This window comes from Lycium ferocissimum, chromosome 12, assembly GCF_029784015.1.
Source record: "Lycium ferocissimum isolate CSIRO_LF1 chromosome 12, AGI_CSIRO_Lferr_CH_V1, whole genome shotgun sequence".
NCBI classification, from domain to species: domain Eukaryota; kingdom Viridiplantae; phylum Streptophyta; class Magnoliopsida; order Solanales; family Solanaceae; genus Lycium; species Lycium ferocissimum.
Window position 1 is genome coordinate 21,743,318 of NC_081353.1, and position 24,510 is coordinate 21,767,827.

The following is a 24,510-nucleotide window of genomic DNA, read 5'->3' on the forward strand; positions in this document are numbered from 1 at the left end:
CTGGGGGAAGCACGTGTTATCTTTTATTTCATGTTATTTTCCCCTATCTTTTTTATGTTGCTATTCACCCTTAAATAGGGGGGTACATCGCTCGTCCGCGCCCTTTTTGGGACGCCCGTTCCTCCCCGGGAAAAGGTGACATCCGACCCTTTGCCCCCGGACTCGAGCGCCCTTTGTTTTGGAGTATTTTTGGAATCTTTATGTATATAATTGGGAGGAAAAGCCCCGCCCCATCTTTAGGGCCCCCTAATCAAAGGAGGCCTGCATGTGTGTAGCTAGAAGTTCCTATCGTTATCTTCCTATTGTTGTATTATTTTTTGGCCCCCTTTGTTGGCTTATTTTTTAGGGGCTAATTATTGATGATCTTTGAGATGTACCATTACCCCCGTGATATATCCCTTTTTGGGGATGATGCAAGAGCTAGCTTTGTGGCCCACCAGAAATAAGTAGAGATGATGTTCAAGGTTGGGTAGGTTACCCCCCCAAGCTTTTCCCTTGGGGGTCTCCTAACTTAGAGCCCGTTTGGATTGGCTCAAAAGCCACTTTTAAGCTTTTCTCAGTTTTTTGGAGTGCTTGGCAAAATTCAGAATAGCTTTTAAGTCAAGTGCTTTTAATCCAAAAGGCATAAGTTGGGGTTACCTAACTTATGGCTTTTGGCTTATTTTGACGTAAAAAATATTTTGCTCTTATTAACCATTTTACATTATTTATTCCCTGTAATTATTTTGGCAGCACTTGGTGCTTAAAAGATGCTTAAATTCAGCCAATCCAGAAAGGCTCAATTTCTTCATTAGACAAGATAGTCAATTTACTTTTGCTGCCTTTCATATGATTTCTTGAGATGATATGCTTTCTTTCTAAGATGCACATATTTTCTTTAAGAGACACTTTGATGCAAATTCTGCACATAGAACTAAAGCCAATTTGGACAAACAAAAACTACAGAACAATGAACTTTTACGGGGTGTCATTCCCCTGTTTGTCAACAACAACAACAACATACCGTCATACCCAGTGTAATCCCACAAGTGGGGTCTGGGGGAGGGTAGAGTGTACGAAGACCTTACATCTACCTTTGAGAGGTAGAAATGTTGTTTCTGCTAGACTCTCGGCTCAAGGAAAAGCAATTTAAAGCATAAAATGACTGACGATGCAATTTATACATATACAATACTATAAGATAACACAAAATTATAATCGTTGAAACATGGAAAGTAATATCCGCTCGCACCAACAAAATAACGTCTTAAAGCCTTTTTAACAACTATAGAATTCATCGAATTACGCTCCTAAAGTAAGGTCTGTTTGCACCAACAATTTTAGAATTCGTCAAAAATCCTTAAAAGAAAGTACATCTTAACTTATTTCGATTATGCTCCCAATATAATCCCGATTATTTCCATTATTAAAATTCATTTATTATCCGAACATGATATTCACAATACATTAGAGCTACTAGAACAGTTACCCAAAATTGGGTTTATGTTACTATTCATCATCTTCTTCCTTCAAACCATAACTTTGAAAACTCAAATTGGGTTTGTGTAATGCTTTAATCCAACGGTGGTTTTGTACTCAAAATCATCTTTCTAAGCTCAATACTTCATCTTAAACATTAAATATAACTACCCATATCTCAAATAATAGTACAACAATAACGACACACCCAGTGTAGTCGCACAAGTAGGGTCCAGGGAGGATAGTCTGTACGTATCTTACGCCTACCTTTGTGGGGATAGAGAGTCTATTTCCATAGACTCTCCCCTTAAAAAACAAGAAAACATATGACAACAGAATAACAACCAAAAAAAATATATATATATATGACAAGAAAAAGATGAAGAAATGGGTTACCTCAAAGAAGTGCTAATGGTAATTTGCGCTTTGATGTGTTTTAACTTTGATTGCTTTCTATCTCCCATGAGGTCTCTTTTATTAGTAGTATTCCTTCGTTCTTTGTGAGCAAAACAAACGACCAAGCTCTTCCCTCGAGTAATAAATGACAAAAAGGGTACCTTATGTTTGAGGGTAAGGTCAAAATAGTCTCTTAAGTATACACTTAATAGTTTTGGTTCTTTAAGTTTGTTGAAAATTAATACTTATAGTCTCTATAAGATTTACCTAATTCTAGCAATATTTGTTTGACAGAAACTGTTGGGATTTGTTTTTAACTATAAGCACCAAGAAAGCCCCATTAAATCCTAAAATATGCAACACAAAAGGAATTGCACCAGATATTAAAAAAGATATTAAAAAAAATAGCATAAAGTACAGGAGAAAGATCATATTTGCCCTTTTACTATTGAAGAAGGTTTAATAGTGCTCTTTGTTATACCATTGACCCATAAATATCTTTAATGTTATACTATCGGTCTATATATATGTCATCGACCCATATATATCTTTACTATTATACTATCGGTCTCTATATATGCCCTTAACGTTATAAAAGTGGCTCAAATTTATCCTTCTAAGTTCTACGTGGAGAGTGTTTTACCCTCTTACTATCCCTATATGACATGAATTTGAATTAGTCATACCAAAGACCAATGGGCTTCGAATGTTGGATTTTAGAAAAAATTGAAGGAACTTCCTAGAGAGTTAAAACCAAGTGGAAAAGGTGTTCAATTTTAGATTCCAGATTAAGGAAATATACGAGGACATCAGAGTAAATATGGAGCAACTTAGGAAAATATTATTACAATATCATGTAATGAGAAAATTTAACTAAAGGTACCATTCAAATCTCAAAATTAAAAATGGTGAAAGGCTTGACCAGCCAAGATCAAAACCCACTTAAAGTTTGATTAAGTTAATTGGGGTCCGATATGTAATTTTTAAAACTAGTTAAAAAAAAAAAAAAAAAAAAAAAAAAAAAAAAAAGAGAAAAAAAGCCCTTAACCCCAACCCCCCTACCCATTTATTTCAAAATAAAATTTTTAAAAAACACTTCATCAGGAGAAACCACTACTCAAATCGTTCCTCTTCTTCACGTTCTTCCTCTTCAAAATCAAAACCGGCGACCTGTGGGATCTTCCTCTTCACCGGACTGTGACTGCTTCTTCACTGATCTCTCGTTTCTCTCTCTCTTCACGACTGCCTTTTCATTCCGTCTAAGGTAAAGTTTTCTCTTTCACTTGGTTCAAAAGTTAGGGTTTTGAAATCAATCACTGAAAATGATGATTTTGGTTAAAGAAGAAGAAGAGGAACATGGCTTTTTCTTCAAAATAGTTTATTTTGTTGTTTCATGCTTAAGAAACCCTTATTTGGGGTATTTGTTTCACTTGTTGTGGTTGTGTGTTTGTAAATAGTGTATCTGGATGTGAAATTAAGGTTTTTGTTGTTATTCTTGGTCTTATTATCCTTCTAGGATTAAGGAAAAAGGGGCTTGCACTTCTTTTGATTTTTTCCAACAACTGAGGAAGTTGTTGCAACAACTTCAGCACTTGTTTGACAAAAGCAAATAGCTGCTGAGGTTGCATGCTTAAAAAAACCTTCTTTGGTGTATTTGTCTAAATTGTTATGGTTGTGTGTTGGTAAATATCGTATGCTAGTAGTTAAATAGATGTTTTTGTTGTTGTTGTCGTTCTTGTTGTCATCGCATGATTTAGGAAAAAGGGCCTTGCAATTGTTTTGATTTTTTCCAACAGCTGTTGCAACAGATTCCTCAGCTGTTGGGAAAAATCAAAACAGTTGCTGAGGTTGTTGCAACAGCTGAAGCAGATGTTGCAAAAGATTCCCAGCTATTGGAAAATATCAAAACAATTGCTGAGGTTGATGCTGAGGAAGTTGTTGCAACTGTTTTATTTTTTCCAACAGCTGGGGAATCTGCTGCAACAACTTCCTCACCCGTTGCAACAACTTCGTCACCTGTTGCAACAACTTCATCAGTTGTGTCAACAACTTCCTCAATTGTTGAAAAAATCTATTACTTCTTGTATTTATTTGATCAACTGCTTCCCTTTTCCTACCCAATTTACTTTGAATGATGCACAAATCAATTGAAACTTTTTCTGTTTATCTCTTGTGTGTAGATAAAATGGCTCCAACCAAAAGAAAATGATAAAAATCAACTGCGGCATCAAGTAGAGAGAATAAAAGACTTAAGATGCAAATACCATTAGAGCAGCTTGCTGAACAAGCAAAAGTTATTTTTGAATTAGCATATGAATTTCCAAGTCATAGTCAGCATGAAAAACAATCTTCAGACCGAGAGGAGAGCTTAGAGGCCAGAGAAGCCTCTCAATCCTCTCTGGTAGGAGAAGAAAGAGAAGTAGGAACAAAATCTGAAGATGGCGAAGATGAAGATCATGATGAAGATGATACACATTCTAAAGAGCTTAGTACCCAAGAAGGAACATAAGGAACTGAAGACGGAGATGGTGAAGATGAAGATGATGATGATAATACTACATCAATTGAAAAAGTCGACGATGGACAGTGAACAAAAAAACAAACAGTTACATGATCAGAATATCGAGTCTTCTACTGCCGAGTCATCCAATACTGTTTTTTGTCAATTTGTTTGATTTATGTTATTTTAAAACAGTATTATGAATTGGATGTATTTTATGTTCAATATATATTTTCTATGTTCAGTATATGTTGTCAATGTTCATTATCTATTGTCCACGCTCTGTATATACTTCTAGCAAATATTAAATTTAAACAGTTGTTGTAATAATTTAAACAATTGTTGCAACAAATCACAGAGTTGCTACAACAATTTAGGAGTTGTTGGAAATTATTTCCAACAAATCATATGAATTGTTGCAACAACAGAGAAATTGTTTAAATTTTGACCCAACAAGTCACATTAATTGTTGTAACAACTTAAGGATTATTGGAATAGTTTCAAACAAGCCACAACATTGTTGCAACTTCTGATAGATCTGTTGGAATTATTTCCAACAAGTCACATAATTGTTGCAACAATTGCTCGATTGATCATCTATTACGATCAAACTACCATATTATTGACACAAAATCTGTAATTATTGTTTAAGAATATCATTAATCACTCAATTGATCATTTAATTATGGTTGAATACACGTATAGTTGCTCGATTGATCATCTATTATGATCAAATTACTATCTTATTGATTAAGAATAACAATAAATATACCTATTGGTCATTAAAAATCATTGAATCCCTTCATTGATCATTAAATATGGTTGAATCTAGTATTTCATTATTGAATCACCCTATTGATCATTTGATTAAGGTTGTCTACACATACAATTGCTTGTGATCATCTATTATGACCAAATTACTATATTATTGATTAAGAATATCATCAAATATAGTTATTGATCATTAAAAATCGTTGAATCACTTCATTGATCATTAAATATGGTTGAATCTAGTAATTCATTCATTAAATCACCCTATTGATCATTCAATTAAGGTTGACTACACGTCTTGATTGATCATCTATCATGATCAAATTACTATCTTATTGATTAGGAATAACATTAAATATTGCTATTAATCGTTAAAATTCATTGGATCACTTCATTGATCACTAAACATGGTTGAAACTATTAATTCATTCATTGGATCACCCTATCGATCATTTGATTAAGATTGTCTACACGTGCAATTGCTCGATTGATCATCTATTATGATCAAATTACTCTCTTATTGATTAAGAACATCATTAAATATAGTCATTGATCATTAAAAATCATTGAATCACTTCGTTGATCATTAAATATGATTGAATCTAGTAATTCATTCAATTAAATCACCCTATTGACCATTCGATTAAGGATGACTACACATATAATTGCTCGATTGATCATCTATTATGATCAAATTACTATCTTATTGATTAAGTATATCATTAAATATAGTTGTTGGTCATCAAATATGGTTGAATCTAGTAATTCATCATTAAATATCATGGATCACCCTATTAATCATTAGATTAAAGTTGACTACACTTAGAATTTGTCTAATTTGTTGTAACAACTACTCAACTTGTTGCAACAATTGATCGATTTGTTGCAACAATGTAATAATTAGTTGCAACAACTACTAATTTGTTGCAACAAATCCTATTACTTGTTTGAAAACTCCCCCAACAAGTAACAAACTTGTTGCAAAAAGTCATGTTACTTGTTGGAAAACCCAACAAGTAACACACTTGTTGCAACAAGTCCTTTACTTGTTGGAAAGACCCCAACAAGTAAAAACTTGTTGCAACAAGTCTTGTTACTTGTTGGAAAACCCCAACAAGTAATAAAGTTGTTGCAACAAGTCCTGTTACTTGTTGGAAACTGTTCAACATCATTTTTAGTCGAAACAAGATCAACATAGCATATAAACCAAGTTCACAAACAACAACAATAGTATTTATTGTTAAAAGTAAGAACAAAATAAAAAACGATTAAGCATTTCTCTCTGAATGTAGTTCTTTTGTGGCCAACCCTTTTGCGTACGAAACATTGATTTTTCTTCGATGGTAATGATTCCGCGACTCCAGGACTCCTCTTTGTTTAGATTCTTCGCCGTTTGCCTAGCTCAACATATGGAGGAGGCATTGCTCTCTTTAAAATTTACAGAGGAACTTCTTGAAATTATTCAGAAGGCACAAGACTAATTGTTTAGCGTTTGTTGCAATAACTTGATAAGCTTTTATACAACATCTTTAATGCTTGTCGCAACAATCAGAATCGCAATGAAAGTTGTTGGAAAAAATAGCAGCTTTACCCAGATAAAAAATTGATACAAAAAAATATTATTCACTTACACAATGATCGAAAATCACCTCTGAAGTAATGCTTGGTGTTATACGATGAAATTCAGTCCAAAAATGTGTAAATAGGGTGAATTCATTTTTTTTTCACACCAATTTTCGAAAATAAAGAAGAAGGGGAAGAAGAAGAAGAAGAAGAAGAAGAAGAAGAAGAAGAAGGAGAGATAACAAGGAGAAGGAGAAGAAGAAAGAAGAAGGAGAAGGAGAAGAGAAGGTTAAGAGGAAGGAAGAGATGGAGGAGCAAGAGGAGGAGGAGGAGGAAGAAGAAGAAGAAGAAGAGGAAGAAGAAGAAGAAGAAGAGGAGGAGGAAGAGGAAGAAGAGGAAGTGGAAGAGGAGGAGGAGCAAGAGGAGGAGGAGGAGGAGGGGGAGGGGAAGAGGAAGAAGAAGAAGAAGAAGAAGAAGAAGAAGAAGAAGGGGAGGAGGAAAAGAAAGAGGAGGAAGAAGAGAGGGAGAACGAAGAAGAAGAAGAAGAAGAAGAAGAAGAAGAAGAAGAAGAAGAGGAAGAGGAAGAAGACGAGGAAGAAGACGAAGAGGAGGAAGGGGACAAGGAGGAAGAGGAAGAGAAGGAAGAGGAAGAAGAAGAAGAAGATCGACGAAGACGAAGAGGAAGAGGAGGAGGAGGAAGAGGAAGAAGAGGAGGAAGAGGAGAAAGAAGAAGCAGAAGAAGAAGAAGAAGAAGAAGAAGAAGAAGAAGAAGAAGAAGAAGAAGAAGACGAATAGGACGAAGAAGAGGAGGAGGAAAAGGACGACGAGGACGAAGAGGAGGAGGATGAGGAGGAAGAGGAAGAGGAAGAAGAAGAAGAAGAGAGGAAGAGGAGAAAGAGGAGGAGGAAGAGGAAGAAGAAGTAGAAGAAGAGGAAGAAGAAGAGCAGGTAGAAGAAAAAGAAGAATCGATTGAGAAGGAGGAGGAGCACTTGGGGTCCTTACTACAACAAAAATGGGCTTTAGCGGCAATTGAAAAAGCGCTAAATCTTTTACTAGCAATTGCTCTTTGGCCGGTGAAACTGGGGTTGGTAAAGGCTTTACTGGCCATTGTATGAAACACTGGTAAAGCCTTCTTTTATTGCCGCTGAAAACAATTGGCTTTAATGGCAATTATTTGTGGCAATTATAATGGCTACCAAATGCAATTATAAAATGACTAATTATACCCTTTTAGAGTCCATTTTCATGGCTGGTAAACCAATTAAATTACCGTTAAAATAAGTCTCTTTAACGGCAATTATTTTGTGGCAATTATAATGGCTACAATATTCCCTGTGAAAGCGTCATAATTTGGAAGCATCCATTTTGATGGCCGGTAAATTCAATTAAATTGGCGCTAGTTGAACCATCATTAATAATGTTTACTACATTCAGAATATAAAATTGCAAGTCTAAGAGAGACTCGTAGTGGCAACGAAGTTTGGCAATTACTAAAAGACAGATTACTATTAATTCATAAAATAAAATATATCTTATCAAATCTGAACAAAAAAAGGAAGTATTAATCCAAAAAATTATGTCACAACAACGTGAAAGAATAAAATTATATTGTTTGAAATAAGGAACTAATGTCATTATATAACTAATCCTATCGATTAATTTCTTCAAATGATTTTCCCAACTCTTCATCATCTATTGAAATATTTCACAAATCAAATTATCGGACTTCACTACTGTAGGACCTGAAAAAATAAAATAACTATGTCAAAAGATGAAATATAATGTAGAAAAACATCGCAAGTATACACATCTAAAATGCCAAGAACACCATTTTGATCTATACTAATGCATTAGGTGAGCAAGCAGTAAAGTGAGTTTCTGTCATCTCATAGTTGAATATTCAGATCTCGATCTTCTGTGTATGAGCACTTAAAGCTTATAACATGATCAATGCCACTAATCTTTTTGGATAATAGAGATACTACGGGAGCAATATGTGAAAAGGATTTCATACTACTTGTGTAAGAAGAGCAATGGCTGCAGCAACAAGAACTGGCCATCCACATTACAGTGATAAACCAGTCGACAACAAGCCATATCCCGAATTCAGTATGCTAGCTCCGCCACTAAAGTCATATGCTCAAATAAAAAAGAGAGGTAAAACCTTAATCAAAGTAGCCTGTCTATTCAGCAACAACCATTCAAATTAATAAAATTTAAACCAATCCTACACTCCTTTTGTAGTTTACACAAACAAACACCAATTGCCAAATTCTCATCAAGGCAACATAGTGCTAAACTGATAGTTGCAATCAAATTCTAAACTTTTGAGTCTAACCATGCATTTTTCCAATGTACTGTCACAAAGTTTTCAATTTACTTGCATATGTGCCTTATCGAGACCCTCTGTCCATTCACAAACATAGTCATTCACTCATACCATCACAAAACTCATCTATCAATCACAATACGTATCATATATTCAACAATCATCATAACACATAAAAAATCATTATGAATGTTCTCGATATGACTTTCAATATTAAACTATACAAAAAGAAAATTATATTAACTTATCTAATACGAGTGACGTACTGTGAGGGACTAGAGTATTTCCAATAACATTGTATAATCGAAATGGCATTTGCACTTGGATCAAAGACACTGTGGATGAACCTGCACACCCGAGCAAAGTCTGGCATAACTGCAGTCGACAAAGCAAAGAGGTAAAAAGCATATTAGTGCTGCTATACTAAAATAAAGATGCACTGTAAATGTAAATGAAACATTAATAAGACCGACGACATTAGGAAAAAGGAACTCTATGCACCATTATTAATAGGGAAATGATGACTAAGAGACGCAAAAATTAAGAGGTAAAGCTAGGAGTCCTACATATTTTAGATTCCCCAAGTATACCAACAGTTGTACAAGTGCAATACACATGATAATTGTGAGCAAGATGCATTGTTATCATGCTTTTTTTCTATATTATGGAGTAATACATCCCCTTAGCATCACTGTTTGCTTTTATAAGGACTTAATCCCGCATGATGTTTTCCAAATAAAACAATTCTTTTACATTCTCATATGATCTCTAGCCACTAGTATTATTATCCGTTCTTATAATCAATGGTCGAATTCAGAAACAATGTATCACCCCAATAATGAACCTAATGAGCATCAACTTTCAATGACATATATTCGATACATCAGAGCATTCCATTCAACTTTTTATCATTTCAATTATTATTAATACACCAACGAGCTAGTGACGATCCGCCCAGCTTTCAAATGCTAAAAAGTAACATTAAGATGCTTAGGACTTTGGAAGACATTCCGTGACTGTCTCCTAAGCATCATGGCAGGAAAGAGAGATGGTTTTTGGTATGTCATACCAATAAGCATTATATCAGATTGTCACTACCCAAACCCGCAATATTCTTTGATCAGTCTTTTTCGATCCAAAAAGTATTTTTTGTGGGGGTGGGGTGGGGGCAGAAGGTAAAGTTACACTATGTCTAGGCTGACAAAAGATACTTAAAGATCTTCCTGCCAAGTTAAGAATCAATATATAACGTGTCATATTGAGGCTGGAAGCCTATTTAAAATCACAAATTATTGCCAATAATTCATTAGGTTATACTGAGCCCAATCACCTAACCAATAACTGTGAGAAGCTATGCCAGGCAATCATTGAAATTATTAACACCACATTATGAGGAAGAATACTCACCTCTCCGTTGCTTCTTATTTTGCTCCTTCCCTTGATCGTTAGTTTTCTTAGTTGTACAAATCTTAGGGACGCTTTCATTACTACTACTACTGCGATTTTGGGTAACTTTTCCAACTGACAATCCTGGATGATCTGTGAATAAACAGAAATCAAACTTATAGATTTTCTTGAACTAGGCATAGCCAGTTGAGATAACTTATCAGCTTAATCAACAAATCTGTACCTTTTGTCATATATGACAAGCTGAAACCAGGCACATTATTGTAAGTCCAGGGAGATAGAGCTGCATTGTTGACTAAATTTCCAAGCACTGACAAAGAATCAAGCCTGACTGAAAATCAAGGTTCAGGCAAAGTTGCTGGAGGATGTTACGGCTCAGGATCTTGGGAAACAACTGTTGAGTAAAGAGTGTAACCAGCAATTATTTTCAGCATGGAATTAGGCGAGGAAAAAAAAAAAAAAAAACAGATGCATACATTGATCCTACCATTTTTTGGAGCTCTCTCTTTCATTTCGTTTCTAAAAACTTGAGACCTACACCAATACTCAGTAAAGTCACCGACATCATCTAAGCTTATCGGGTTACCTACACTATGATCAACTATTTGAACTGTTTAGACAGAATGCCTGTGACTCTGCATCATTAGATAGAAGATTAAACTTTTAAGCTAGAATGCATCCCCTGTTCAACCTATGGCACATTTCAATACCTTCAGTTACTTCCTTTTCATAGTTGGTGCTTAAAATCCTACTTAATTCACCAAAATTTTCATCCAAAATAATATTCACGGATATATGCAAGTCAATGAAGTTATACGAAATACACACGTACAATGAAGATTACAAATTGATGACACACAAAAATAAAACTTCAATGTGAAAATGATCTACAAATGTGTAGCTTAATGGTCATCATTAAATCAATTATCCAAAAAAATGATCATGAGATTTGGGATTCTCAAGGATTACTCACAGTTCAAACTGAGCACCAACCGTTGGTAGATGTATCCCCACTTGCGGACAAGGAACTTTTCTTCTGAAACTGTCACTTTACAAGTAAATCACATTTTATTATTTGTCCTTGCAAAAGGTATAGGTAATGGGCCACAGTACTAAGGAGAATAATACTTCTGCAATGACAGTAAATACGTACCTCACCCTCACCTCTAGACTTTGCATTTGAAAATATGAATGGAAAAATACATAAAAGAAAATATACCACAATAAATGACAAACACAACCACCAAATTCTTCAAAGGTCTTCAATCTATCTATCTCCAAAATTTCATGAAAGCATAAATCTAACAGAACTATTCCCAGATAAATTAAAAATAGTTTCTCTTGTTTCAATCACTTTATCTATTTCCGACCAACATGTAATAATAATTCACTCAATACAGAACATTTACAACTCGACATATTATCCCAAAACCTATACTCAAAAGGCCTAAATGTTTTACGAAATTAATTACAAAACACTATGGGCTCGTTTGGTATGATGGATAAGCAAAAATAGTCCTGGGATAAAAATTAGTGTCGCCTTATCTCACGTTTGGTTGGAAAAAAAACTCGGGATAACTAATCCCGGAATTAGTTATCCCGGTATTATAGTGTTTTTTTATCCCACCTTGAGGGTGGAATAACTAATCCCGGGATAAGTTGTTTCCAACCAAATGAGCCCTTATTAGTTTTAGGATTTCCTGCCTATAAAGTTTCTTTAATTTGAATAATAACTACAAAGCTAATTGAATGCAATAAAAAGTTCGTAAGAGAAAAAGAAAGAAAAAGAGAACCACAACAAACCCATTACGAAAAGAGAGAGTGGATACACATTTTAATGAGCCAACTAAGAAATTTATTAACTACATGAATCCTCATACTCATATCTCCTTAAAATATGAATAACGTAAGGAGTAATTTTGAAACGTGAAAAGGGGTTGGGAAGGGGATAGATCTAAGAAAATGAAGAGACGCTTAAAAAACTGGAAAACTTAAATCCTTTTATTTCCTACTGGGTTCTACCCAAACTAATACCTTGAGTTAAATCTGGCTATGGTGTAGCGTAGAAAACAAAGATAGAGAGATGAGATACCTGGCGTGGTCGGCAATGGTGGCAGCACAGAGACGGTGGTGCACTGATGAGAATGAAGGATTTGGAATCTTGTGATTTATTTGGGGAATGAGTTTAGGGTATATTGGCTGTCTAAGGAAGATAGAGGGAGGGAACATTTACAGAGTTCAAATAAGTTGGAGGGAAGCGAAAATGGGGCCGTTTGGTACATGGTATAAGCTGGTATATCCCAGCATTAATTTTTTATACTATATTTGATATAAGATATAAATTTATTCAGGATAATTTTATATTTTGCACCAAACAAGTGCAAAATGAATCCCAAAATTAATCCTGGGATATGCCACCTTATCCCATCATAGTTGGGATTATTTTATCCCCTATGATTATTTTATCCCACCTTTCAGATGGAATAAATTAGTCTCAGAATTATAATATCGGGATAATTTAATCTGCGTACCAAACGACTCATAAAAGTTAGGCTTACATTTACTAGTTTCTACCAGCCATCCCTCGTAATTGCCACTAAGCAATCACTCATCCCAGGCTAATATTCAATTGCCGCTGATATTTGGGTTTTGAGAACCATATAGCGGCAACTACTTAATTGTCGTTAAATAATTGCTGCCAAAGACATTTTTTGTAGCAGTAAGCATCTGCAATTTGTGTTATTTTTTTGCCCTTTTTAGTTAATTTAGGGTCTTATATGACTTGAGTTAAAATGTAAAAAAATAAAACTTGAGGGCATGTCCGAAAATGAGTTAAAACTCATTAATTACTAACCCAAATTTTATCACCCCTACACAATAAAAATAACTTGAGTACTCCAACTTAAATTTGAAACTTTTTTGTCGCCCTTAAATAATAGGGAAAATAGTGCTTTTGGTCCCTTTACCTTATTCCGATTTTAGTTCTCGTGATATTCGACTAAGCACATTTAACCTTTAATTAATTAATATGGGTGATTTTGGTTCAATCACTAACGGAGCCCAAAGAAACAAACGGACGGCTAATTGCTAAGAAGGGTAAGTTGGGTATTAAAAACACTAAAATAAGAATAACCTAATTCTGCCATTTTATTTCCGCATTGTCCTCGTAATAGATCCCTTTTCATCCCTTCGGCCATCTGGATTTAAAGAAATATGTTGACTCTAAACATTGAGCAGCTTTTATGGTATTTGTGCATGAGAACTGGTAGAACTAATTCTGGAAAAAGTCTACCACCCCAGCTAGAAGTGGAACCTGGGAAGAGTTTGGGACATGGCAGAGGACATCCTTATAAGCGTAGACACAAGTCTTGAAAGAAGCCATTGGTTGCTCTAAATAATAGTTCTACGTGAAATTCGTATATATGTGAAGCCGAGAAGAAGAGAGAGAACAAGATTATATAATTAGAGCACTAAAGGCAAGTTAATAATTATTAGCAATAGAATAAGTTAACTTTAAGAATTACCAGTATACCATAAACATATACGACTTTGTGCTAGTACATACGACATCTATACCACAGAATTTAGGGAGACAGTTTTTGAGCATATATACTAAACTTGCCCTTCTTAGCAGTTAACTGTCGTTTGTTTTTTTGGGCTTAGGTAGTGATTGGACCAAAATCACCCATATTGATTAATTAAAGATTACATGTGATTACCAAAATATCATATTGATTAATTAAAATCTAAAAATCGGAATAAGATAATAACACAGGGACCAAAAACACTATTTTCCCTAATAAATATTCACATCATTTAATAGTGTACCAAATTTCATTTTATTTTCAAAAAAGAATTAGTACTTCTTAACTTTTTCATGTTTGGGCCGAAATAGGGTAAGTAGGCAACATTAGACTCATTAGGCACTCTCTTCCAAAAATAAAATATCATCGGTCTCTCTTTCAGGCAAACACTCAATCATTTCCTCTGTTGTTTCTATGTTTGTTTTGTGTATTATTACATATATGTTTGATCTGTGAAGTTATACTCTCTCCATCGTTTGTTCAGAAAGAGCATTTCTTTCTATATTTAGTAAGTTTAAGAGTACAAGATTTAAAGACTTCAATTTAAGACTAGTCTTCTTTTGTTTCTTAAACTGTGTCCAGTCAAATTAAGATACTTAAATTGGGACGGAGGGAGTAATACTTATGTTCTGCTCACTACAATGCTTCGAAATATAAAATAAAATTGTGAAATTTCGGTGTGTTCGGTATGAAGGAAAATGTTATCCAGGAAAATAAGTGGGGTTGGGGTTCTTACATATTTTCTTGTGTTCGGTTGGTAAGTAAAACTTATTGTCCTAAAAGCATTTGTATATAATTTAGACAAATACTGGGAGGTCGGAGTGGGCGGTAGGGTTGTGGGGTGGTGGAATGGGGGCTATGGCGGTAGGGTGAAGATGTACATATATAGATTTTGAATACCCTGAACACAAGAGTAGAGGTTGATTAAGTGGTATAGGGGTAAAAATTCACCTTGAGGCTCCAAGTTCAAACCCAGGCAATACATGTTTATTTTTCGAACCCCTCATCCTGGATTCGCCACTGGGTGTGTTGGCGGGGACGGAGGACACAATTAATGTGGAATGTCACTTTTAGAACTTGTATTCCCTATTTCCTCATTTTTAAGTAACTTGTTTTCCTAGAGAAAATATTTTCCAAAATTTTTGACCAACCAAACATAGAAAATTGGAAAGAAAATGTCTTCCTCAATACCAAACACACCCATAGTACATTAGTAGAATTGTAAAAACACCACCCAATCAGGGAGAAACTTGTGGTATACTAATCGCATTTTATGGCAATAGAATTAACAGAAAAGGCTCAAATATGTCATCGAACTATCGGAAATGGTTCATTTATGCCACTCGTCAATAGTTTGGCTCATTTATGCCATCGAACTATCGAAAATGACTTATTTATTCCACTCATTAACAGTTTGACTCATTTATGCCATCGTCGTTACCAAAATGACTCATCCATGCCAATTTTCATTAATGCCGGTTTTACAATACCAGGTATGACACGTGGCTTCCAACTAGATTATGGTTGTGGGTGGGTCGTGTGGATGGCTCGGATTTTTTATTAATTTGGGATTTAAAATTGGGCTGGTTTAAAACGACGTAGACCTCTAATTGGAGGTCACGTGTCATAATTGATATTATAAAACCGGCGTTAATGAAAAATGACATGGATGAGTCATTTTGGTAACGGCGATGGCATAAATGAGCCAAACTATTGATGAGTGGCATAAATGAGTCATTTCCGATAGTTCGATGGCATAAATGAGCCAAACTATTGACGAGTGATACCAATGAGCCATTTCCGATAGTTCGATGGCATATTTGAGCCTTTTCCGTAGAATTAATGATTTATTTCATCTTGTTTTTTTCTCTTTCGGTTTGGCAACAGCAGCAGCTGGAACATGGAAGGAATCCCTGAAAAAAAGAGCGATTTGCAATTACTATCACAAAAAGCATTCAAAAAAGGCGTCGTCCATGGATGAAGAAGAAACGTCGTTTTAGAGTTAAACTTGGAGATGACATAGTATTCGAGATACTAACATGGCTCCCCGCCAAGTCTCTTATGCGACTCAAGTGTGTTTGTAAAGCTTGGTACACTTTGATTCGACACGATCTCAACTTTGTCAAGTCCCATATTACTCGTTCTCATGTCCTTCCTTCAGCCACCCAAATGTTGTTTCAACTGAATATTCCTTCTCCTTCTGACCTAGAATTTTTTCAGAGCATTTGTTTCCCCAATACACAACATTTCTCAAATATACAAGCCCTAGAAGGATTTTCCTTACAACTTGCTCCTTATACTTATTCAGACACAAGAGATGAGATCGTGATCAGCTCAAATCATTGCAATGGCCTCCTTTGTTTTTATGAACGTTCTAAAGTTTACTTATACAATGTCACCACAGCTGAGATGAAACTTTTTGCCATCCTCTCTAATAAGTTGTTCCCGTGGTGCTCCTAACTTGTTTTTGGGATTTGATCCGGTTAAGGAAAAATACAAATTGCTTCATTTTTTTTACTCCATAGCTCAACCAGATCAAGATTCTAACTCTAGGAACCAACTCCGGGAGAGAAAAAAAATTAATCCATGAAATGCCTTTTCCCAGTTATTTTGCAAGGGATTGTCTGCTCCTCAATGGACTACTTTTTTGGAGGAGTACTTCATTTGACAGTAATATCGACTACTTTGACTTCATAGAGGAGAAGTTTGGGTTTCTTTCACCCCCAGAAGGAAGGAGTTTTTTCCCTCCTAATAGGCCACAAACTACATTGTGGGGAAAGCTGGTTTGGTGTTGGTCCTACTTTGGGAAAAAATATAATGTGCGCAACTCCTATTTCATGTCTGATGATGACGTTAACAATGTTTTTATGAAATTTAACCTTGATGATTCCAATTTAAAGAAGGCTGCCTTGCTTGAAGCAGAATGGAGTACTGACAAGCCAAAGTTTGTTTTAGCGACAGCAAGCCTTATTAGTGCCCCAGATACTCTGGTGTTCCCCAATCATTTATCGTTAAGACATGTTAGCAGTTTTATTGAGAACATTACCCCATTAACGTCTATTATTGAGGTTTAACTTTGAAAATCAATGTGGTGATTCTCCTTAGCACTAGTGGATTAAATGGAGGTAGATATATGGTCTCTAAATATAGATATGTGGTTATGGACCTCCATGGTGGTACATGCTATATCAAATAGTCTTCCTATCTCATGTTTGTCAGTCTTGGACCTACTTTCTCTATTTTTGATTACGGAACTCTGCCTTCACTCAGCTTTAAGTTAATGATTTTTTTTTATTTTTTATTTTTGGGAACCCGCAGCCGCTACCTTTCGAGTGCGCACAGGGTAAACCCTAAGTTAATGATTGCAGCTCGCTTTCTCATGATTGTGATTCCAACTGGAAGAGCCAGTGCTGAGTTTGTGTTTATAACTTCAATACTGAAATGGGATCAACAATAAATTCTACATCTTCGTCTGGGGACTTCTTATGAAACAGTATACGGTGACAGATTATGATGGTTCTGCCTATATGGTGAGCTTGCTTTCTCTTTGTTTGCCGTGATATGAGATTATTGTGCAGTAGAGCTTTTTTAAAACTCCTTAACTACTGTGGCCCTTCAAATTGCAAAACATGTGATGATAAATTGCTGCTCCATGCAATCCGCGTCCCAGCTCTGAATTTGTTATGAGATAAGGCTTAGCAGACATCAAGACTGGAGTCCTGTATGCAGCAAGCTTAATTTTAATGAGATGACCCAAACCTCGAAGTGCTTAAAATTAAATAATATGGACTCCATGGCAGATTTTGGAGATTAAATGATGAGGAGAAGTTCAATCAACTTAAGTTCCTCCTAATTGACTGGATAAATCTGGAGCTCGGGGAAGCTAGCAGTGCTCCAGATTTTACATTGCCTCATGACATATTTACCATCTAAGATTGTTTAAAATTTACAGTAAACAGTCAAAGAATTTCTCCCATCCCGCTGAATATATTATGATATCCTGTATTGCTTTGGACATCATTTATCTGCTTCAAAAATGATGATGAGTCCCTTGTCCTTGTAGGGGTTGAAGTTCAAGAAAGTTGGTCATGCTAGTTAAGAGAAAATGGTGTCGATGTGTCATCTGATGACCCTCAAGCAGTGGGAAGCTTAGAATGGGAGATGATGCAAATTATTAACCTAGATCTCTTTTCTGTTCCTTATGACTAATAGGGCCTAACTTTTATGTGGGACATGTTGCTAATGAATGGATGGCTTGTTATGATGGCATGCGTATTTTGCACTGTTATCTTCCTCAATATGAATGCATATTAGATCCTTGTGTTCTATGTTCTGCAGTCTTGGAGAGTTCCATGCCATATTAGTGTGATTTATTCAGTATGCTTTGTTTTGATCAAAATGTCGTGGGCTTGACCAACGGTGCTACAACCTTTCATCTCAGTGGACTGGCCATACATCTTCAGTTCAAGTTATATGTTCTGCTTCATTGAATTTAGCTCTAATCTTTCTCTCCGAATTTTTGATTTCTCCATGATTATAATTTCTAATGCAAGAATCCTCTTAAGAATGTTTTCAAAATAATTAGCTATATATCAAGAAGAGATTCCGACAACTCTCTTATATAAGACATGGTTTCCACTGCGGGAGTTTGAATAAGAGAGACCATAGCAACATAAGTCGTAACTCTCAGCATCATGATTTGGAAGTATTATAACAACATAAAAGTAGAAAACCGTTCATCTTCAAAAGCAGTAAAAGTTATTACAGAGCTTTGGAGGGAGATTGGCAGCTATGAAATGCTCTACTGCAGTTGCCTGCCTGTAAAAACCCAAAATCAATGCATTGTAAGAAGGGGAAAAAAAACATATATAGAGAATCAGATTGAAAAATGGAGGGATTAAATGCAGCATCAAGTTCTTGGAAGGGCAGGTGAGTAGAGAAAACAACTTGTCACATGATAGTTCAAGCTTAGTCTAGTTTACTCTTAAAATGAATAAGCCTGTTGGTCTCTTTGGCTTTTGTTTCACTATAATATTAGCTTATTTTTATTACCAAGAAGTAGCGGAGCTCAGGATAAATATATCTGGGGAAAATATAGATTGCATTCTTCAATTTCACATGCAGAACACTCCCTTTTCTATAGTTTTCAAATTCTTCAATTCTCCTTTACCAGATTCTATAGTTTTAGTTACATTTTAACTGTAAAATTAGAGTAAGGAATTGTTATGTTTCGGAGAAATAGATGGAGCTATGTAATGAAGTTTGTGTCATTACAAAATGGAGATTAAAAACAGTCATATCAAGAACTTAAACGTGGACGATATCACAATAGTTTTTCTGGTCCTGTCTATGTGTTGTAATCCACTAATTGTACTTGTTAATCAACTTGATTTTCTGCGTTTCTTTTTTATTCATATGAAAATATTTTCAACTTTCTAAAATGAAGCATTTTTCAGTAAATTTAGCCAAACACAAACTGTTACTCTCCAACGTACTTTCTGAATAAAAATACTTTCGATAGGAGATACTTTTCGGCCAAATAGGCTCAGTCTCTGGCTACTCAATTTTCTTCTTCTTAGTAAATACCAAAAAAAATAATAATAACAAATCGGAAAGGTCATGTCCCGGTTATACAATAATATCCTCGACTGCTGTAGGCCATCTTTTTTTCCACAAAGGATCTTTCAGTGTTTCTGCAATAGTATACATATTTTCATCAAAAGGGAAACCTCGCAGGCGTAAGTGCCCCAGGGGGTGTTGGAGGGGGAGGGGCGCATGTTATTGAACTACTGTCTATAATTTGCTGAACTTTCACTCCTTAGTTACAACAGAAGAATATCAAGCAACTAGTCAAGGAGCAGCAAATTTCTATGTTGTCCAGCAAAATATGTCTGCTTTGGTTGCAGGATTTGAGAGAAGAATCTTAATATACACTCGGCATGGCTGAGATTGAACTGCTTCTTGCTTGATCATTTGGTGAAATTGCTTTGTCCAGTTACCATTTCTAGCTCATCTATGTATAGCTTCTCATTTGGCACAAAAGGATCCTACACCCACAGGTCAATAAGAAATTTTAGAGAGTCAAGAGTCACGACAACTTGATAACAAGTACCTCAGGTAATCAACATATATGTATATATCAACCTGGCAAGTCATACAGAATCCAACAAACTGACCGTGCATTCAGTTCAGGATGATCATAAAGGTACACCAGGTGGCCTATCCAACAATTCATGCTGGAAAGCTATATACTGTAAGCAAATAGTAAAATATCTTATGTTAGTTGAATTGAGAATAGCAAGTTATTTTATATCACTTGAAAGAAGATATAAGGTCAAGAGATCTAAAACAAGTGACCCAAGCCTTGAGAATCAAAACTGAAAACAAGCAAAGCCAAATTTATTTAAAGACAGCAACGCTAAAACATAAATAGAAAATTAACTCTCTTTCATCAAGCCAGTTTATTTCTTGCAACAACCTTCAAATTAAGACGCACAAGCCATTAGAAATTTTTCAAAGTTCATTACGGTACATAGCCATCCTAGAAAGTGGAGAAAACAACTATCGCTTTTGTTATTACTTAATGACACCCAACTAACAATTGCATTACTGCGATACAGACTGACTTCATTTTCATGTCACTAGCAACCAAAGCAACACATTAAAGAGATAGTCTAAAAACTGAGCTTTCTTCTCATTAACCATGTGGTGAAAATCTTAAGAGCGAGATTTCCCTGAGTTCAATGCCTACCTTTTCTCTTCTCCTTTTTTCGTTTTTGTGTTTCTCTATATAAAATTTGTTCAGTTCCACTTGATATAAAATACGAAAAAAGAGAGGAGAAAAGCTACAAGGAACATGTACTTGAGTGAGGTAATCAACATATATGTATTAGACCATCTATGAACCTGGCAAGTCATACTGAATCCAACAAACTGACCACGCATTAAAGTCAGGATGATTCTAAAGGTGCCTGGGGTGGCCTATCCATCTTGGTTTTTTCAGGCATTGTTTGAGGCAACTGCAGTAGAGCATTTCACAGCGGCTAATTTCCCTCTAAAGCTCTGTAAGAATTTGATGCTTCAACTTTTATTGCTTTTGAAGAAGATTGATTTTCTGCTTTTATGTCTTCTATGTTGTTATAATACTTCCAAAACAATGATGCTCAGATTTATGACTTATGTTGCTATTGTTCTCTTATTCAAACTCTGGAGCAACTCCACCATGTCCCACATAAAGTTAGGTCCTACTTTAGTTGCTAATGAACAAGTTACAAACAATCTCCCATCCTAAGCTTCCTATGTCGGCACCATTTTCTGTCAACTAGCATGCTAGATTTCTTGAAGTTAACGTCAATACCTTGAAGGAGAAGGAACTCATCATGACTTTTGAAGCAGATAAATGATGTCCAATGCAATACAGGATATCATAATATATTCACTGGGTTGGGAACTTCTTTGACTATTACTGTAAATTCTAAACTATCATCAGTACTTAAATGGTAAATATGTTTTGAGGCAATGTAAAAGAAGAAGCGGAGCACATAAAATAAAGGCAGAGAAAATGATTAAGCTGACTAGCGAGCAATGATCTGTGGCAGTATGAGCCTTACCAACAATTATGGATGTGGACACTAAGGATCTCGTTTCCCATGTTCTCTTGATCTTCTTGAATTTCTTTCACAGATTTAGCAGCAGAAATGCTGCAATCGTCCAATTTTAATGATTCCAAGGAACAAATTTCCCCAACGTCTTTAGGAATCTCCTCCAGGTATCTGCATCTTTTCACAACTAGGCACTGCAGATTTGGAAAGTTGACACTGCCAGCTTCCCAGTGCTCCAGATTTGTCCAATCGATTAGGAGGAACTTAAGCTGATTGAACTTCTCCTCATCATTTAATATCCAAACTCCACCATACAATCCATTTCTTTTAATTATAAGCGCTTCAAGGTTTGGCAACGTCATCATGTTTGCCATGTCTTCCCATGGTAAGTAGGTCCTTTTCAAAGTCAACCTCTTCAGAGATATAGGCAAAGCATACTTGCACGGGATTGGGGGTTGGTTTATTCCATAGCAGATGACCTTCAATATTTCAAGTTTATTTAAACAGGAAATATTATTTAAGCGATGGGAAATTTTCTTCCTCTCGCATTCTCTCCAATTTCCAGAAATTTTCAGCCTCTTGAGATTTGGAATAGCAGAAAAAAATTCACTAGTAGAGCTGGAAAAGCATAGGCAGGAAAGTTCCTCCAGATTTTGTAGCTTGAAACCAGACTGTATCTTACTTGATGGAATCTGGAAAGAAAAAAAGTTACTGACGTCAAGATGCCTTAAATGTTTCATCTCCCAGATTGCTGCAGGTATAGTTGGAGTTTTATCACCCCGGTAACCAAAAATCAAGGTCTGCAGATTATAAAGCTCTGACACTAACCGGTGAAGATCATCGTAACAGTTGAATTGAAGGTATCTGAGATGTACGAATTTTGTTATCTCAAGTGGAAAATCTTCAAATGTAAAATCGAGAATTGCCAACACTCTAAGTAGTTTGAAGCGCGCGAAAAGAGGAACTTGTTTAGAACCTAGTCCATGGAAGAAGTGCACAGTGCGGGTGAGATCACTTGATGATGACTCCAAGAAATCAGCCTGATAAATGCCTGAATGGAAACTGTATCGACGAACCTGACGCATCTCTGCTGAAGGATTTTTAGTAACCTGCAGGAGTTTCTCTTTCTCAGCTTCTCTTAAAATCAAGTCACGAACCAGATCATGGACACCACATGTTCTCACCTCACTATTCCATCTTCTCTTCTTAACCATTATGAGATTCCTACTAACAAGATCCTCCAAGCAATCTCTTCCCACTTCTTCCAGGGTTTTGAGCATTTCTTTCCCTAGAAAACCCTCAGAAACCCATAAATTGATCAATGTCTCTATGTTAACATCACTATCTTCTGGAAAGATTCCCATATAGAGGAAACATGGTTTAATATGATTATGTAATTAATTGAACTCATAGAAAGCACTCCTAGACATTTATCGGATTCATTACCAACAACTTTACTTACACTTTTGGCAACTTCCTTCCAATTTCTCTCGCTCTAGCAATTTTAGAGAGATGCCCCGCAAGCACTAGAAGAGCTAAAGGTAGTCCTTGGCATTTTTGTGCTATTTGCTTCCCTATTTCCTCCAATCCAGGAGGACAAACCTGTTGTACCCCAAACACCTTCTCATGAAGTAACTTCCAACTTTCATCTAAATTCAAGAGGCTCATCTCATGAGGAGGGCTGTCGGGGTCAGCATGCATAGCCACATGTCTGAGCCTGCTAGTCAAAATAATTCGACTCCCATTGTTGTCATCCGGAAGAATTCTTGACATAAAATCCCAGACGTCATTGCTCCAAATATCATCCAAGACTACAAGATACCTCTTCTTCATTAACCTTTTGCGTATTTTATCCATCAGCTGATCATCGGTCTCTTTCATCTCAATTAAAATCAACTTATTGTTAGCCTCTTCTTTGTTCTCATTTAAAATCAACTGACCGTCAGTCTCTTCTTTGTTCTCATTTAAAATCAACTGACCATCAGTCTCTTCCTTGTTCTCATTTAAAATCAACTGATCATCAGTCTCTTCTTTGTTCTCATTTAAAATCAATTGATCCTCAGTCTCTTCTTTGTTCTCATTTAAAATACATGAAACAACACTCAACAATAAATCTCTAATCTTATACTCTTGAGATATTGTCAGCCAAACGTGGATATCAAAGCGATTTATGATTTGAGGATCGTCGTATGCTTTTCTAGCGAGAGTTGTTTTTCTGATCCCGCCCATTCCCAGAATGGGGATGATTTCTTGAGTAGAAGGGGGCCCTGTCAGCCTTCTCATGATTTTCATCAAGTCGTCTTCAAGACCCACAACAACTGTGTCTAGATTTAGATTTGCAACACGTCTAGATGATTAATGGCCAAGTAGTTGCAGATTCTCATTCTCTGGATCACCATCACTATAGACTTTATTTGAAATGAAACTACTTCCCATCACCTCCCTCTTTAGGGCATCAATCTTTTCTACAAGTGGAGGCAAGGTTTCACATAATGCTTTGCTTGCCATCGCTCGATCCAGTTGATTAATAATTTCGTATATCTTTAGTTCAATCACATCCTCTGCTTCATTAACTGCATTTCTAATTTTTCTCTCCACCTCCTTAACCTTACAATGGTGCCTTCTCTTGCTAGTGTTCTCAAGAATTTTTTGGAAATATTCAAGATCATCAAGGAGAGAGTCCGCCATTTTTCTTGTTTCATCACTTATCCAATGTGGCTTTAGCTGCACGAGTTGCTTCAAGGTTTGTATGAGAGAAATCACAGCAACATAAGCCATTTCTCTCACTAACTGTAGGAGGAAAAGAACTGCTTCGGTGATGATTTAGCTGGAAATAAACTGTTGAACGCTTCTGCAGATTGATTCAAACAAAACCTGCCAAAAATCAAAATCAGCACTGCA

The 24,510-nt window shown here is 35.8% G+C and overlaps 3 protein-coding genes and 1 long non-coding RNA gene across 7 annotated transcripts; 1 reads left to right on the forward strand and 3 right to left on the reverse strand.

Moving 5' to 3' along the window:
• Positions 1-8,153: 8,153 nt before the first annotated feature.
• LOC132040941 (protein REVEILLE 6-like) lies at positions 8,154-12,713 on the reverse strand. Of its 3 annotated transcripts, XM_059431630.1 has the most exons (6): positions 12,517-12,713; positions 11,398-11,472; positions 10,648-10,818; positions 10,425-10,556; positions 9,284-9,392; positions 8,154-8,430 (listed from the first exon to the last, which is right to left on the reverse strand). In XM_059431630.1, exons 3-6 carry the CDS (start codon positions 10,655-10,657, stop codon positions 8,406-8,408), a joined length of 276 nt encoding a protein of 91 aa, XP_059287613.1. In that variant the 5' UTR covers positions 10,658-10,818; positions 11,398-11,472; positions 12,517-12,713; the 3' UTR covers positions 8,154-8,405. The 3 variants fall into 3 exon arrangements, with proteins under 3 accessions (XP_059287613.1, XP_059287612.1, XP_059287611.1); XM_059431629.1 differs by lacking the exon at positions 11,398-11,472; XM_059431628.1 differs by having other exon boundaries at positions 11,398-12,713.
• A 3,384-nt stretch (positions 12,714-16,097) lies between these two features.
• LOC132040423 (uncharacterized) lies at positions 16,098-18,336 on the forward strand. The gene is made up of 2 exons (XR_009410683.1): positions 16,098-17,538; positions 18,072-18,336. It is a non-coding gene; the product is annotated as an uncharacterized LOC132040423 (long non-coding RNA).
• A 1,087-nt stretch (positions 18,337-19,423) lies between these two features.
• Positions 19,424-22,973, reverse strand: LOC132040421 (putative late blight resistance protein homolog R1A-3). 2 transcript variants are annotated; one of them, XM_059431064.1, is made up of 3 exons: positions 21,619-22,973; positions 20,185-20,259; positions 19,424-20,055 (listed from the first exon to the last, which is right to left on the reverse strand). In XM_059431064.1, the coding sequence occupies exons 1-2, from the start codon at positions 22,971-22,973 to the stop codon at positions 20,253-20,255; spliced, it is 1,362 nt and encodes a 453-aa protein (XP_059287047.1). In that variant the 3' UTR covers positions 19,424-20,055; positions 20,185-20,252. The 2 variants fall into 2 exon arrangements, with proteins under 2 accessions (XP_059287047.1, XP_059287046.1); XM_059431063.1 differs by having other exon boundaries at positions 19,427-20,055; positions 20,153-20,259.
• On the reverse strand, positions 22,276-23,901 carry LOC132040422 (putative late blight resistance protein homolog R1B-8). The gene has a single exon (XM_059431065.1). It carries the CDS (start codon positions 23,899-23,901, stop codon positions 23,068-23,070), a length of 834 nt encoding a protein of 277 aa, XP_059287048.1. The 3' UTR covers positions 22,276-23,067.
• Positions 23,902-24,510: the final 609 nt, after the last annotated feature.